Source organism: Chelon labrosus (genome assembly GCF_963514085.1).
Source record: "Chelon labrosus genome assembly, chromosome: 24".
NCBI lineage: Eukaryota > Metazoa > Chordata > Actinopteri > Mugiliformes > Mugilidae > Chelon > Chelon labrosus.
In genome coordinates this window covers 440,401-457,557 of record NC_140357.1, presented here as the reverse complement: position 1 = coordinate 457,557, position 17,157 = coordinate 440,401, and the positions used below count along the sequence as shown (strand labels likewise).

The following is a 17,157-nucleotide window of genomic DNA, read 5'->3' as shown; positions in this document are numbered from 1 at the left end:
TATTTTATAATTATGATTAAAAATAATTATTTTATATTTCTTTCATTTTTCTAAATTTTTTTCTTATCTTCCCTCCAATTGTCTGAGGTCCCCCTAGCGCCCCCTGGCGGACCCCTAGGGGGCCGCGGCCCCCACTTTGAAAACCACTGGTTTAAACTACACTGACGAAACAGCCCGAGGGACATTTTTTTTGTGTCCGGAAGTTGGGAAAGGAAAAGTCCATGAGGTTACAAGTGATCCTCCTACAACTCCAAAACGGTCGGTTTACTGTATGCACAGTTTAACTCATGCAGTCTAACATACGATTAAGTCTGCAGATCAACACTTTCGTCCCATGTTGAGTAAAGTTAGGTTTATTACGTGCAACAGAACAACTCCGAGCTGTGTAACAGACGGGGGCGTTTTAGAGAAAACTCTGGCCAGTCGAGTTCGTCAGGGAACATGCAAAATCCAGAGTCAGATTCTGTGAGAATCATCTCAACATCATGTCCTGCTGGGGCTGAGAGGCGGCCATCTACCAGCCGGAACGGCCCCAAACCGTGGCCCTCCGTCGTCCTGTCAGTACTCGGCTCCGTCGTAGCTGTGGCCGCTTTGGGTTCTCTATGCGCGCTCCTGTACCCGATACTTAAAGGTAAGTGTACGCGTGGGCTGTGCCAGTCTTTACTTTTGATACTTTTGCCACTTGCTTCTTAAATTAAAAAAAATATAACTTTACTATTTACTCAGAGTAGCAACAGATCACAACTGCTTTTGTTGAAATCAGCTCATTGTGACTGTAGTGTACAGTAGTGATGTGTCGTTCGCGAACAGCTCGCTTCGCAGCGAACGAGAAGAGCCGACTCAAATCTTAGCGGTGGAAAAAAGATTCGGAATCCGGCTCACTGATCCGGTCACCAAAGAAGACTCAAGAATCATGAATCTAGACATCTATTGAACCGACTCAGTTGAGTCATACCACATTTAATTGATATATAATCAATAAACGGCACCAATCAACCATCTTACATCTCACTCGGCAGAGAAACAAAATGTACTACCCGACTTGACAACTAGCAAGCAGCGCAAACTAAGGCACTCAGCCACTGGAGTAGCGAATCGTGAGTCCCTGCTTAACAAAGAGCAGGGATTCATGAGTAGCGAGTCCCTGTTTATGAGTAGGGAATCTGTAGTGGATTCGCTGCTTAACCGAGAGCAGGGAGTCAACAGCCACTCAGTTGGTCGGCAGAGAAACTAAACTTAACCGACTCAGGCATCATTCTCATCTCAGAGAAAACACAAATGCTCTTAATCTGTTGCTGCCTATAGCCAGTCTAAGGACGGAAAAAACTGACCATATTTTAAAATTTAGACCATTGAGTGACCATGAGTGAATTTACTGGAAACACTTTCTTTCGCAATTGGGTCATTTTGGGTCAAGCGGGTCAAGTGACTCAAGTGACTCGCACAACCCGACTCATATCAGTGAATGACTAAGACTGATCCAAATCCCTCAAAAGATCCGGGTTCTACACTACTATGTCTAGGAGAGCCGAATCTTAAGCCGCTCCTGAGAATCCATGCAGGCCGGGGTGGGAGTTTATTGATGGGCACTCCACACAGCCAATCACAGACTAGGATCATACTATTATGTGAAAGAAGGAAGAGGCAGACACTCCAAAGACAGCGAGTATAGTGGCCGAGTCTTTGAAAAGAGCTGGACTTCCCATCACTATTGTACTGTAAAGTTAAAACCTGGACACATCATTATAATGTGCTTTTATTATTGGCTTTATTCACTGTGAAATGAAGACAGTCTCAATTTAAAGTGAGAGTGAAAATTAATTTTTACCTTGAAAATAGTTGTTTGATAAAACAATCTGTACTCAAGGTCTTGACTGTTTCAGAGCTGCGAGCAGAAAGGGTGATACGAGAAGATGGGACTGAAGAAAAGATGCTGGGTGAGTATGAACATCTGCCTCTTTTGTCGCAGAGTCACGGCTCCATCAGGTTCTGAATACTTTCTGAAGGAACTGTGTATTTCTGAATAGGTTTCTGGAGTATCCTGGTGCTGTCAGTATTAGTAGGATGTATCTGCTCAGTCTTCTCATGGACCCTCACCTACCTTGACTCTCACCAGCCTGGCATGGTGTTTCCAACGATGCCGACTCTGCGCCACATCAGGTACCACAGTGTTTTATTCCACCAGTATATTGAAACAGTACGCACATTACACATTTGATGACGTGGTTCAATGTCTACCTGTCTGTCTGTCTGTGTGGGTTTTCTTTTAGTGATGCATCTGGTCACGATTTCCACGTGGCTTATGGCGTCGCTGTCCTTAATGGCATCATGGCCATGCTGACCGTCGTCTGGAGCCTCTCCTGAGGAAGGAGACACACACGTGCACACATACGCGCACACACTTGTATGGCTGTCTTTGTAAGGACATTCACTGACGTGGTTTTGCTGTTCTTTTTTACCTCTGTTGGTTCATTTTTAGTGCAGAAGTCTTTATTTAGAATAGATAGAGCTTAATTACATACATGTTCTCATCCAAATTCATCATTAAATTGACATTCTTGAGAAAATCAAGTCATTTCTGTGTGAAAATGAGTTTGTGTGTGATGCATCCTGAAACCCTTCCTTCTTATCAGGCTAACTACAGTGGTGTGAAAAAATGTTGGCCCCCTTCCTGATTTCTTTTTCTTTTGCATGTTTGTCACACTTATATTTTTCAGATCATCAAACAAATCTAAAGATTAGTCAAAGATAGAACAAGTAAACACAAAATGCAGTTTTTATATGAAGGTTTTTATTATTAAGGGAAAACAAAATCCAAACCTACATGGCCCTGTGTGAAAAAGTGATTGCCCTCTAAACTTAATGCAGCAACAACTGCAATCAAGCGCTTGTGATAACTTGCAATGAGTCTTTTACAGTGCTGTGGAGGAATTTTGGCCCACTGAGCATGAACCGCCTTTTTAAGGTCACGCCTCAGCATCTCAATAGGATTCAGGTCAGAACTTTAACTAGGCCACTCCAAAGTTTTCATTTTGGTTTTCTTCAGCCATTCAGACTTGGACTTGGACTTGCTGGTGTGTTTTGGGACCATTGTCCTGCTGCAGAACCCATGTTTGCTTCAGCTTGAGGTCACAAACAGATGGCCGGACATTCTCCTTCAGGATTTGTTGGTAGACAGCAGGATTCACGGTTCCATTTATCACTGCAAGTCTTCCAGGTCCTGGAAGCAGCAAAACAGCCTCAGACCATCACACTGAGTATTTTCCCATAAGAAAACTGAGACTTTATTTATTTTTTTTGCTTAGCTGTGGTTTTCTGGAACTCTGCCATGCAAACATTTTTGCCCAGTCTCTTTCTCATGGTGGAGTCATGAACACCTCTGGGATGAGTCGTCACCGCACTCTTAGGGTAATTTTGGTTGGCTGGCCACTCCTGGGAAGGTTCACCGCTGTTCCATGTTTTTGCCATTTGTTGATAATGGCTCTCACTGTGGTTTGCTGTAATCCCAAAGTTTTAAAAATGGCTCCAGACTGATAGATCTCAGTTTCTTTCTTTTTCATTTGTTCCTGATGTCTAGCTTTTGAGGATCTTTTGGCCTACTTCACTTTGTCAGACAGGTCCTATTCAAGCGATTTTTTGATTGAGAACATGTATGGCAGTAATCAGGCCTGGGTGTTGCTACAGAAATTGAACTCAGATGTGATAAACCACAGTTATGTTTTAACAGGGGGGGCAAACACTTTTTCACACAAGGCCATGTAGGTTTGGATTTTTTTCCCCCCCCTTAATGAACACCTTCATTTAAAAACTGCATTTTGTGTTTACTGGTGTTATCTTTGTCTTATATTTAAATTTGTTTGATGAAACATCTAGGTGTCACAAACATGCGAAAAGAATAAGAAATCAGGATGGAAAAAGCGCATCCAGATGCGGCTGCGTTTTCTTCGGCTGACGACTTACAACAGTTCAGTAGATTCGGTTCGTTTGCGAACGTCACAACTCTATGCTTCATGTTGACACTATGTAACAGAATTTCTGAAAATGTTCAATATGTTCTGATACCCCATTTTACCAAATGCCTAAAGTGTTTGATTTGGTGAGTGAAATCCACTGAGCTTGTTGCCATGAATGCAAGTGGTTAAGAAGTACTTAGACTGTGGCATTATTCAAGATCTTGAATCTTTAATCCTGAAAGCATGACTATGTTCAGTTACCAAGGAAATCACACTGCATGCCATTATGCTGCCAGCAGCAACAGGCTAGATTATTTTAGTAAACAGGTTGATTTCAAATTGTGAGCTCTGCAGCCTTTTTGTACATTCCAAATACAAATATCAAAGTATCCCAAGAACCTCACATGTGCCCTAGAACGTGCCAGGGCAGACTTTTTCCTGAGATGTTCAGGGGCCTGCGGTGCTCATGTTGGTTGAAACGGTCCGTTGCTTTATTTCTGAATGTTTCCAGATCAGTGACAACAGTCATTTTGAGCGGTGCAGTTGTCAATCCAGTCGAGTGAGAAGTACGTGTCTAGGCAGCAGAAGGTACCGTAGTGTTTACATTTTTCCACCAATCAGAAAGCATTTTTCTGTTCCTGCAGTTAAAAAAAAAACAAACAAAAAAAAACGAACTACACTGAACTGGACAGCACGGTGTAATATAGTGGTTAGCACTTACGCCTCACAGCAAGAAGGTCCAGGGTTTGAACCATGGACTGTATATAAATATGGACAATGCGTCCCCACTTCCTTGAATTGATCAAACTGATGCCAGTTTCCCGGGGATATGGGCAACGATACTTATCAGAAAAACTGCCGGCATTATACTAACCATCCTTTCAGTGTTTTAATTTGGCCTATCCACTAGCGCTTATGACCTATACTGCAGCCAACCACCAGGGGGAGCTCTACTTGCTTTGGCTTCACTTTTGAGGAGCTGTTCTGCTGTCCATCTTTACAAAGTCTATGGTTTGAAACAGCCAACTGATGGTTTCTCCCATAGTCCAAAGGCATGCTTGTTCTTGTTAGGCGAACTGGTGATCTTGGTCTAAATTGTCTGTAGGTATACATGTGAATGGTTGTTTGTCTGTCTGTGTTAGAACCATGATAGACTGGCAACCAGGGTGTACCCTGCCTCTCACCCAATGACAGCTGGGATCGGCTCTAGCCCCACGCGACTCTCTAGGATAAAAGGATAATGAACTGAACAGATAAATACATTTTAAAGGTTAGACCACCGAATTGTGAATTGTGTAAATTTAAATTTCAAATCATATCATAACTGAGTTGAGTCATGTAATGGTCATTTACGGATCTGGAAAATGCGGCACTGCATTCTTCGTTCCATGATGACATTTAAGAGAACCATATTTAAACAATAAATTTATACACTTAATATTCCCCTTAGGATGAATTGTAATGACCTTGATGATACCAACTACTCATCTTGCAATCAAGTCAAAATTTCATTCATTACCACAGCTTTAACTTTTTACTCGTTTTCAGAAAAAAAAATACAAACAAAAAAAAAAAACACCAGATACATATTAGTTATTTAAAAATAGTTCATTTCAAGATGTAACAAAATACACCATTACACCATGATAAATACAAAATCTAGGCAAAATAGTGCTTGCATATACTTCAGTACTATGCAGGTAAACTGTTCATTCAAGATTTGGTCTATGACCATACTCACCAATCACAGAGGGCACACAGTCTACTAAGTGTCTCAAATGACATTCACAAGGTTTCTTGAGGTAACCATTCTAAAGTTTAGAATCCTTACAGGGAAAGACATGATAGTTAACTTGAGTTAGAGTTACAAAGCACTAGTGTTGCTATCAGTAGGTTGTGCTGACGTTAAGCAGCATGAATTTGGTTTGTGCAACACAATACTTTGGTCAGCAGATCTACACTCGTCTGGTTATACAGTATATACTGTATATACACACACACACACCAATCAGGCATAACATTATGACCACCTTAATAATATCGAGCAAGTCTCCCTTGTGCCTTGTCAACAATTCCAATGATAATTGGAATAAACAAGAGACATTTCTAACGGAAAAGCAAAAAAAGAAAGCAGCTCCACCTTTTAAGGCACTGTCACCAACCACAGTAACATTGAGATGTTTAGTTCAATCTACAGTTGAACAGTTCAAATAATTGTTCAGGTAGTATATCAACTGCTGTGTGCACTTCAAGCTTCTACAGAATTGTGATGTGTTAATGACAGGTAGTTATATACCTGATACAAAAACTGTACCGATACTTCAACTCAGACTATGTAAATTATGGTATCCAAAATGTGTACAATAAAAGACATAATAAATGTAAAAACACATTCAACAATTTTTTGCCTCGTCACAAATCAAACAAAATAGTTGTGCTAATGTATATGCTGATGATTGTCAGCTCTATCTGCATGTCTTTCACCACCTAGTGGCCAAAATACAGCTTGGGTTTCAAGCAGAAAATATAACAAATGCAGGCCACTCCTTCTCATTGAACGGTTTTCTTTGCTTTTGTTATTTTCTACATTGTAGATCAGGGATGGGCAACCTAAATGATGGAGGGGGCCACAATTTTTCATCGACACTACCCGAGGGCCACATAGGACCGCGCACTTAACCAGATATGATAAAACTGCCATTTTAAATATGTTTGTGTGTATAATTAGATCATATATATATGTATGTATATATGTATGTGTGTGTGTGCTTATTGAAGCAAACAAAAAAAAATAACCACTTACTGTGATTTATTAAATTAATTTGTGCATTTTTACACTAAGAAAGAGTTTAAAATTTTCCCTGTATACTCAGCAGTGGGCACTGGTATAAAGTCGCTGTTTGTGTACTTTTGATTTGAGGTCCGCTACGATAGCAGCTTCAGTATACTTCTAGTATTTAGCTTTGTGCAACGTGTTGTAGCGTCAACTTAAAATGAAATCTTTCATGGCAGATAACGTCTCTAAGCAGACTAAGCACATAGGTTTGCCTTTACACTTACCCATGGCTCAACATCTCTTCTTCACTGGTAGAGAAGACCCGGTGGAAGCGTGTACGAGGCCTCCTAGTGGCCAACTGCGTCATTACAACTGATTCAGTGCCACAGAGGATACAGTTTTATAATTTTCAAAAATTTATCTAAGGGCCACTTCGGGGGCTGCCAGTTGCCCATCCCTGTTGTAGATTTATATGGAAACATCAAAACTATGGAAATGCATATGGCATTGTGTTGTGTAAAAAAAAAAACACTCTAGGAGAAGGTGTGTCCAAACTTTTGATTGGTATTATACTCAGCATTATTGCATGCCATCTGCAGGAGCTAGCACCAGTGAAGGAGATTCCGACTCTTCTGCTTGGCTGCTGCCCTTAGAACGCCTCCTCGAGGCCAGTTTGTAAAGTCCAGAGAGGAGGAAGATCACTGAAATGGCCACAAAGTAGCAGCCGTAGATGAGGAACTGAGGGAAGGTAAGAAGACACCCATCAATCAAACAAATGATACAGAAGTTGAAACGGTTCACTGCACTTGTCTATGTGTTGTCAAAAGCAACTGGTAAATGATCATGGGGGGGTGGGGGTTGCTTCCTTACCTGTGTGAACACATCCAGGCCGAGCCCAGCTGAGTCCACAACCACCACCGTCAGCAGGGTCTGCAGCACCAGAGCCACAAAAGTGTTCACTCCAAACACCAAAGCGTACCGCTGCATGCTGAGACTGGTCGCTATCTGATACCTGACCAGATAACGACAGGAAAATTTGATAAGCAAAGCTTATTGGTTTGGTTTGAGTTCATATTTTTCCTTTATTTGTTGGTATTCCCGCACATTAAGAAAGTGGAGCTTGACATACTTTCAAATTGTCTGCACAAAGAGACGGTGAGATTGTAAATCACCGGTTTCTGCAATCTGGACTACTATTTCACAAGTTCTCCCGTTTCACTAGTCCCTTTACTTTTTATAGTTATCTGTAAAGATTTAAAAGAAAGTGTCTGAAGTCGATTCATTTATTTTCTATTACCACTTATCCTCAAATATTCAAATGCTGCCCTTATCTTATGACAATGGTTTGGTCTATAAATTCTTGAGTCAGTGATCAGCTGTGTAAAGATCTAATCCCCCAGGTCTCCATTACAGTAAAGCTGAAGTGGGGTTACTTTGGTTTTTGTCAAGAATAATTACTGTTTAATGCTAAACGCCATTGTTGTTTTTGAATAAAACTACTACTACAACAACGACAGAGTGAAGCAACAAACTCCCACAATACACAACAACTCAAACTCGCTTGGTAGTAACGTGTTTCCACTATAGTATTTCTGGCTGCTTCTCCATCTCCACAATTTTTGAACTGATTGTTTTGGATCAATAAAGATGGAACACATTGAGGAAAGGTTAACTGAGGAGGTTCAGCGATGCAAACATTTGTATGACTTCAGTCGCCATTGTTGAAAGTGAAGCAGGAAACGGAAACAAAAATGAACCCGACTGGCTAAAAAGACACACTGTCAACCAAGCGTTTGAGTGGCGTTGGCGATCCGATCACATAAAAGATTGAGATCGCATTTGAGAGATCAGCCAGAGGGGAGATTCCTAGAAACAACTGAAAGTGGCAAATTTCAATTTAACATTTTGTCAAAACTCGGATTACATTTGGTAGTGGCGAGTCTCCTTAATCTGTTCTGGTTTTCAGATCTGTATTTTATGGACATGTTCATTTGTAACAGATGTGAAATTATAGAGTAAACTAAATGACTAAATCCAACATGAAAAGTGTAGGCGGAATAGTGGTGCAGTGGTTACCCCCGTCCCCTCACAACAAGAAGATTCAGTGCTCTAACAAGTCTCTGTGCGGAATGCGCATGTTCTCCCTGTGTCTGTATGATTCATGAGTTTTTACTACACAGTCTCAACATCTGAACGCAGAAAGTTACACCGCCGTTCACTTGTTGATACTGGAATCTGCGGCCGAGTACCACTGATTGGGGAAAGGAAACAGGATCAAAACGGTTTCCAACTACAGGACATTAAGGAAGCCTAGACATCCAGCCTTTTAGAACTGAAGCAGCTATTTGGATGAGTGGTGATACGTCTTTAAGAAACTCTAGAAGTCCAAGACCCTGCTTGTTTTTTGGATTCATCCCTTTATACCTGTTCATGTTCAAGTCTTTCATTAGTCTCAATTAATATTGCAGTAATTCATTCTGTACTCACGTGGCCACGGTGATGAGTAGCATGTAAATGGTTCGAAAGAGAACGTAAGAGCCGTAGCACAGCCAGATGTTGTTCAGTGTGTCCATGACAAACACGCACCCAGCCATTGTCAAGGAGAGCGCGCACAAAACCAGCTCTCCCCATACAGCCCAGGACACGGGCAGACAGCCCACCAGCAGAGCTGCCAAAGCACCTGGAGACCAGCAAAACAAACACAAATCACAAATACTCTCCATTCATACGATGCATTACATCTGACTTTTACACATTGAGTTTAGCCATTTTACGGTTTTATTAAATAGTTGTACGTCTAATGAACAAACTCCATCTTTCACCAGGGATGTACAGTTAGGATTGTCACAAGCAGGTAAATTTAGGGCCTGTTTAGACCTTGCATTAAGATCTCCCAGGACGAATTGAGATTGAGAGATAAGAAACCACATTCCATTGGTAGTGTGAACACAATGCGTCCTGAGTTTTGCCTCATTCATTCGGGGAAAAAAACAAACAAAAAAAAAAAAACATACGACCACTATTATAAATGATCGCCTGTAAAGACAAAATAACCTTCAGTGATGTTTGTTCATTACTAATGACTATGCTTGGAAATGTTAACTAACATTATCTGCATACAGAGTGCAAAACTGAGATCTGATCTGGAGATAATCTGGAGACGCATGTTAATGCCAGGTCTGAACACGCGTACTTAAAACTGGCCACTTGGGATCGGATAGCCCAGATCGGATCTTAATGCAAGATCTTAGTTGATGGTTGTCAGTTATTTGACTGCTTGTGGTAATCCTATTAAGCACTTTGATAGGTGTCCTTTAGCCTGGTCGTTACCATCCTACGTTTCCGCCCAAAATTTGATTTCGGTCTCGCACGGAGTCTGGCCCAATTGCACTTCCGCGGATCGCGTGTAACCGCGCCAATCAGCCAACAGTTGAGTGATGACGCGGAACTCGCCTGCCGAGTTGCTTGTAGTCCAGCGAAGCTTGCAGTTCAACAGCATAGCAACAATGGCGACGGAGGAAGAGACGCTAGAAGCCATCCGCGAAGTTGTCTCAACTCTCGAGAGCATCACGGAATTAAAACCAGAACAAGAGGCTCGTCTTGTCAATTTTATAAATGGCAAGGACGTCGTAGCTCTCCTTCCAACTGGCTTTGGGAAAAAGTTTGATTTATTTAACTGGAAGCGGAAGTGGTAAGCGTAAGAGCCTGAACTCCGGCGCACAATATACGTCATTACCAGACGTTGCTGATTGGTTAAGGGAACTCCAATGATTTTAAACCTCAAAATAAGCATCCGCCCATTACAGAGACAGATTCCTATTACATTGTGCCAGACTATGTGCGAGACCGAAATCAAATTTTGGGCGGAAGTACGTAGGATGGTAACAACCAGGCTAGGTGTCCTTAGGCAAGAGATGAAAGAAGAAAGAGGATCATTGCGTCATTACAACATCAAAATTATGAAGACAATAATGTGATCATTATTACTTTAACCCAGACCTCAAATTTTGCTTATATTGACCTAAATTTTTAGATTTACAGTGGCAACCAACAGCCTTACCGAGCAGAGTGGACAGTGTCTCCACGTAGCCATTATAGATTTCATAATCCTGGGATGGACGAACTTTCTCCCACAGTGCTTGAGCATAGTTGATGATCTGGAGGTAGCCACAGGTTGCCAGAGCCCACCACAGTGACCAGGCCAGCAAGGGCCGACATTTATAGCACTGCACAAAGTCATCGAACAGCCTGCGCAACACCTCTACTAAACCGCTTCTACGACTTTCTGCCTCAGAGGAATTGGACGTCTGCAAAGAGAGACATTACCAAGTGAGGGCTATGTGAATTCATTCCTAGTTTAACAGATGAATCTCGTCATGACTCCGATTTTAGCTGGATAAAGTAGGGGGTCACTCACCGTGGAGACGTCCTGCCTGTTCAGAGGCTCCTTGTTCTCCAAATCTTCTACGCTCTCCACGCTTTCTTCTGCTACTCCTGAACTCTCGTGGAAGAACAAGCTCCTCTTGGGCATGGGGAGAAACCAGGGGGCAACAAAGGCCAGAGCGGCTGACGCCAGTGTAATGATGACAAGGTGGAGCAGCTGAACTTTGGCCACCGAATAGAGGAGTTGACCCATCAGAGATCCAGCGGCTGATCCAAACAGAGTAATGCTGCGGCAGTAGCTCGTCACTCTCTGGTACTGTGCCGGCTCTACCACGCTGTAGATGTAAGAGTAGTAGGCCACATCTGAAGCTGTGGCCAGCCCAAAGAAAAACTCCAGGAGCTGCATGGCCACTATGCCGTTCGTCTTCCAAAGCATAGTGTAGGTAACTACAAAGCTGGTGGCCTGCAGCACCAACACAGGCTTATAGCGGAGGTAATCGGTGGCCAAGAAGATGGGGAAAAGCAAAACCAGGTAGGAATACGTCCATACTGGATAGATTTCGCTGACAACCTGCACATAAAAGATTTGAATTTCTTTAGTTGGCTCCATTACAATTTCCTCAGTATCAAATCTGCTTTATAGGTCTTTGTTAAAATCCAACAACTTTAGACAGAACAACAGCACACCTCCTCAAAAGTGAACCCAACTCAAGTAGAGCTCCCCCTAGTGGATGGGACATGGACCAAATAAAACCACTAAAATACATGTGGAATCATTTTTTTCAAGGATGGTTTCTGTCATTTTAGGCAGTTAATATAATGCTGATGCATACTCAGGTGTCAAGTTTTCTCATAAGTTTAGTTATTTGACACTATAGAAACAGAATGTGACCTCATGATGACTATCAGTTGCTATGTCAATCACTCAATAAAGCAATCCTGTAGGAATGTGAGAGTAGAAATAAATAAATAAATAAATAAATAGTGAGTCTGGCGGAAGTGTGGGCAAGTCATCCATAATGTGGCTCCCCTCTCGGTCCATACTGTGCAGAGTCCGGCTCCAAACTTGCAAGAAGCCGCTGCCAGCATCCCCAGGAAAATGGCGTCAGCTTGGTCAATGCACGGAAGTGGGGATGCGTTGTCCATATTTATATACAGTCTATGCTATGAAAAAAATATATAGTAATGCTCTGACTCTGGAAAAGCTAATTATTGTCAAGGTTCTTTCTACAGAAAAAAAATCTACTGCTCTAGTGGAATCTAAATTTTTCAAATAAATATTAAATGTTATGTTAGTTACCACCCCTTTCCAGGAATTGTTCAAATAAACCACATGATTGTTACACAATTAAGTAAGCCCTCAATCAATTGACCTTCCAAGACAGACTCACCCTCCATTCCTGGACTCATGATTGCATAATTTGTGGGAGTTTTCGTAGCGTGGGCAAGAAAGTAGAAGTGAACCTGACATGTGCATGTGCAGGACGGAAGCCAGGCTGTCTGAAGAAACACTCCATCACTCTTCTTCTTGATCAAATAGCCCTTACATTGTCTGGAGGTGTGTTTGGGGTCATAGGCAACCCAGATAGGATAGTGTGTTGCTGCAGGATGCTGTGGTAGCCATGCTGATTAAGTGAGCCTTGAACTGTTTTAATAAATCACCAACTATGTCACCAGCAGCCTGACAAACAGCAATTTGATCAAGAAGGCCTGATTCAAATAGTCTCCTCTGAACATGCTGAGGCGTGTTTACAACTTGAATGCTCATTTAGGATGGTCCTAATCTGGGGTGCTGTTAATTTGCAATTTCTGAGGTTGGTTACTCAAATAAATTTATCCTCTTCAGCAGAGATATCTCTTGGTCTTCCTTTCCTGGGGCGATCTTTGAGAGACAGTTTTTCCTCATAGCATTTCATGTTTTTCGTGACTGCAATTCAAAGTGCTTACATTTTTCCAGATTGATGGACCTTCTTGTTACTAAGTGATGATGAACAGTTGTTTCTCGTTACCCACTGTAGTTAAGTGGTTCTTGCCATAATATGCACTAGAACAGCAGTCATATAGGGCCACTCACTGCAGAGAACTGTGTACTAACCTTTCCTTACTAACCCTACCTTTGCAAAATACACACACAAAGTGACCACCTCATGAAGCAGATTTAAAGAATACAAAGTATGCACAAAGCTGTCAGCAAACGCAAAGATAGCTACTTAAAAGAATGAAAAAATATAAAACATATTTTGGTGCATATAAACATTTTTGTTTATAAATGATAAAAAAAGAAAAAAGAAAAAAACATTGAATGAGAAGGTGTGTCCGAACTTTTGACTGGTACTAAATGCAATACACAGAAATCCAAACACACTTCCTTGCGGTACACCATAACCACACAGAGCAATGACCTTGGAGACTCAAACTATTTCATTGCGGAGAGGGAAAGCCAAATATGATTTAAAGTAGATGTCAAGGAAATGTGCAACAGCTACATTGCATCTATTTGTGTCTTAAATGGTACTCCCTGTAGCAACTTCAACAAAAAAAAAAAAGACAAATGTTCTAACTAATCGGAGACTAGAAGTTGAAGGTGGTAATTATTTTAAGATTAATCAGAAATCCCAACAGATTTCACAAGGTTTTTTTTCTGTCCAAGGCGAGCATGCCTGGACCTGCAGTTGAAAAAAAAAAAGTTAATTTTGAAAACATTGGTGTTTTCAGTTGGTATGGCTGGTATCCCCCAAGCCTCCACACCGAGCGTCCCTACACTTCTCTAAAATAGTTACAACATAATTATGACACAATCCACATGTATCTTTAAGAAACTTGTGACTTCACACTTAAATATTGTGTATTAACAGTTAGTTTCACTAAAATGACTGCAGAAGAGAACAAAGAGAAGACCTCTGACTAGATCATTGATTCTCAACCGGGGGTCCGCGGACCCCTAGTGGTCCGTGGTGTAATTGCAAGGGGTCCGCGAAAATAAAATATATTTTTTAAAAAGATCCTATGACATTTATATAAAAATTATTACTTTATTCAAATGTGACTGAGACCTTTATCTACCTAAACTACAGAGGGTAACGTGACTTTTTTTTCTCTAATTCCATCTGTTTCACAAGTGTAATTCATTGTATTTATTTAATAAGAGATCTCGCACCCGTTTGCATTGTTAAAGTTGCTGCATGACGCTGTTAATACAAACTTAACAGGATCTGCATTCTTTTCAAATTATGAGCCCCCTAGTGTTTGTGGGCATACACCATTCATTTCTTAATAATGCTTTTATTGTGAAATATTTGCAGGAAGCTGATGTGGTAAAACTCATCGGTTGCAAGGTTCAGGTTAGCGCTTGAAATTATGCAAATGTTACAAACAAACGACATGATAAGCACTACACAAAGAAGAAGAAAGAAGACGACAACGTTTCACCTTGACAACATGGAGACATTGCTCAAATGAAAAAAAGACCGCTTGTTTCGGACGAAGCAGCCTCACCTATCATGAAAAGTAATGACGATAAAATAAATTATACTATTGATAAAATAAATTATACTATTTGTCCATTGGTCTGATATAAGTTGGCTATAAGTGCAAATTCTGTATGATTTTTTTAAATTTTTTATAGTCAAAATCGCTGAATTTATGTATTTCTTGTGTGAACATAGAGAGCGACCATAGGGAGCGACGTGAGTTGAGTCAGCGAGCCGAGCCAAGCCGAGCCGAGCAATCTCTCACAAACTGCGTTCGGCTCGTGTCCATGGCGCGTGCCTGTGGCTAACTCTCTGTATGCCATCAATATATTGGTTGTGTACATTTTTATCATGTGTCCTAACCTTCCATAGCCTAGTTAATGTATTTCATGTATGAGTGTTACATATTTAGTCTTGTTGATCTGACATTAAATCGCACTGAAAAAGCACGATATGAGGCAGCCAGTACTTCTGCCTCATGGAAGAGGGCGCTCGTGAGCCACTGGTTCACTCTGTTGCTCTTCTTCTACGCTGAGTCAACTGTACCGTCGGTCCATTAATCGGGATCTTTTCTCTGTGTCAAAGCCAAAAATTGATTGCAAATCTAAACCTTCAGTCAAAACAGAAAGTGGTAAATAATGGAAGATATTTTGTTAAACAGTCTGAATTAAAAATGAATCAGATCACCAAAAGATTTAACAACTCAATATTAATATATATATAATATATTTGATTAAGGTGACGATTTGGTTTTAAATTCAAATCCATATTTCCATTTGTGCTAACTTTGCTAACTTTTTCATGCAAAAATTGTCCGAGTTTAGGGGGGCGCAAAATCATTTCTGGAAACTGCATAACTATGCTGTTATGCTACATTATGCCAAGAAGATACTGCATGTGTATGATTTTTTTTTGTTGTGGAAGTTACATCTGAAAGCTCATATTTGCCCCAAAGAGTGAATAATGCAATTTAAAATGCTGTTTCTATCAAATTGTATATATGTAGGGGGTCCAGGACCCCAAAAAGGTTGAGAACCACTGGACTAGATGTTGTATGTGTACGGAAGCGTATTGCTGCCACACTGTAGAAAAAAAAAGGCTCAATATTATGTAATTACATGAAAGTTTCTTGTTATAACATGATATTTTTCACGTTTTAACATGATAAGTATCACGTTATTACATGAAATTATCATGTTATTTCATGAAATTATCACGTTATTTCATGATAATGATATTTTCATGTTATAACGTGAAAATATCATGTTATTTCAAGATAAAATATTTTCACGTTTTTACATGAAACTATCACGTTATTTCATGATAATGATATTTTCACGTTATAACGTGAAAATATATCTTGAAATAACATATTTTCACGTTATAACATGAAAATATCATTATCATGAAATAACGTGATAATTTCATGTAATAACGTGATAATTTCACGAAATAACGTGATACTTATCTTGTTAAAACGTGAAAAATATCATGTTATAACAAGAAACTTTCATGTAATTGAGCCTTTTTTTTTTTCTACAGTGTGGCAGCAATACTCTTCCGTATATGTGAGCCTGACAAAAGGAAAACTTTTTGTACTCGTCCGCTGCTGAGTCACGCGACTAAGGAAATCTATTTTGGAGCAATCACAACCGTCATTGGGGGGAGGGGGGTGCATAGACACATGTCATATGTCATGAAGGGGGGCATCAGGTTACAGCGTAGGGTCCTGCGTAGGGTCCTGCGTAGGGTCCGGGGCAACGTTGTAGCAACGCTGTCAACGTGCAGCTGCACTATAAATCGCGCATAACCATGTTGTTGGAGGGATACCAAACTTACTCTAACCTAACATCAGTTACACCTAACCTGTTTTTTTTTTATCTCGGGAAGAGGAACATATCTGTCAAATTATAAAAAGTTTGTCAAAGCACGGCCTATGCAAAAATAGCTTGTTAATATTTTTAGCTGTTGTATCAGTCAAGTTCAAATGTGACGCAACATGCACGCACCTACTGCTGAATGTTAAGCTAACTCACCTGACTCTCTGTTAGGTTCTTATCCGGTCCCATAAGGTAGGCGGTCAGAAAAGGCTCCGACGGTCGTAGGTTGGAAAAGAAACCGTATACACAGAGCAGCAGCGTCGGGTAAAACAGAGACATATTGGACAACACTTGACCTACACTGCACGAACGCGTGCAGGGACGGCGCGTTTAAATAACTTCCGCTGTGTCACGTGGGTGGCTCCATAAGCCCCGCCCTTAAGAGTATTCCGATCTGTGATTGCGACAGCCGGTCCAGAGAATGATAAGTCAATGAGAATGGTTGCATCAGCAGCACACTCTGGCGAGATTTGAACTCCTTGGCCGGTATTTGTTAGAATACTGATTATATAATATTGTATATTTGTATTGATCTTCCACACAAAGTTGATACGGGAAGTGTTTGCCATGTGATTATAACAGCGCATCTTGTAATGCACATGTGTCAAACATACGGCCCGCGGGTCAAAAGCGGCCCACCAGAGGGTCTAATCTGGCCCGCAACTGCTATCTCTAATTTGTCCACTGTTTTAGTA

At 40.9% G+C, this 17,157-nt stretch overlaps 2 protein-coding genes across 2 annotated transcripts; one reads left to right on the top strand and one right to left on the bottom strand.

Moving 5' to 3' along the window:
* Positions 1 to 131: 131 nt before the first annotated feature.
* Positions 132 to 2,995, top strand: arl6ip6 (ADP-ribosylation factor-like 6 interacting protein 6). Its single transcript, XM_084574133.1, has 4 exons — positions 132 to 631; positions 1,884 to 1,937; positions 2,028 to 2,160; positions 2,271 to 2,995. Exons 1-4 carry the CDS (start codon positions 442 to 444, stop codon positions 2,362 to 2,364), a joined length of 471 nt encoding a protein of 156 aa, XP_084430259.1. The 5' UTR covers positions 132 to 441; the 3' UTR covers positions 2,365 to 2,995.
* Positions 2,996 to 4,407: 1,412 nt separating this feature from the next.
* slc19a2 (solute carrier family 19 member 2) lies at positions 4,408 to 16,758 on the bottom strand. The gene is made up of 6 exons (XM_084574227.1): positions 16,619 to 16,758; positions 11,147 to 11,683; positions 10,790 to 11,036; positions 9,217 to 9,409; positions 7,600 to 7,741; positions 4,408 to 7,467 (listed from the first exon to the last, which is right to left on the bottom strand). Exons 1-6 carry the CDS (start codon positions 16,739 to 16,741, stop codon positions 7,309 to 7,311), a joined length of 1,401 nt encoding a protein of 466 aa, XP_084430353.1. The 5' UTR covers positions 16,742 to 16,758; the 3' UTR covers positions 4,408 to 7,308.
* Between the last annotated feature and the right edge of the window lie 399 nt (positions 16,759 to 17,157).

Bases quoted from the DNA above. Each gene is read 5' to 3' on its own strand.
- arl6ip6 (XM_084574133.1), top strand. From the start codon at position 442: ATGCAAAATCCAGAGTCAGATTCTGTGAGAATCATCTCAACATCATGT. The intron at 632-1,883 runs GTAAGTGTACGC...TGACTGTTTCAG, and splicing joins CCTGTACCCGATACTTAAAG to AGCTGCGAGCAGAAAGGGTG. The intron at 1,938-2,027 runs GTGAGTATGAAC...ATTTCTGAATAG, and splicing joins GACTGAAGAAAAGATGCTGG to GTTTCTGGAGTATCCTGGTG.
- slc19a2 (XM_084574227.1), bottom strand. From the start codon at position 16,741: ATGTCTCTGTTTTACCCGACGCTGCTGCTCTGTGTATACGGTTTCTTT. The intron at 11,037-11,146 runs GTGAGTGACCCC...CTCTCTTTGCAG, and splicing joins ACAGGCAGGACGTCTCCACG to ACGTCCAATTCCTCTGAGGC. The intron at 9,410-10,789 runs GTAAGGCTGTTG...GCTGGTCTCCAG, and splicing joins GACACTGTCCACTCTGCTCG to GTGCTTTGGCAGCTCTGCTG.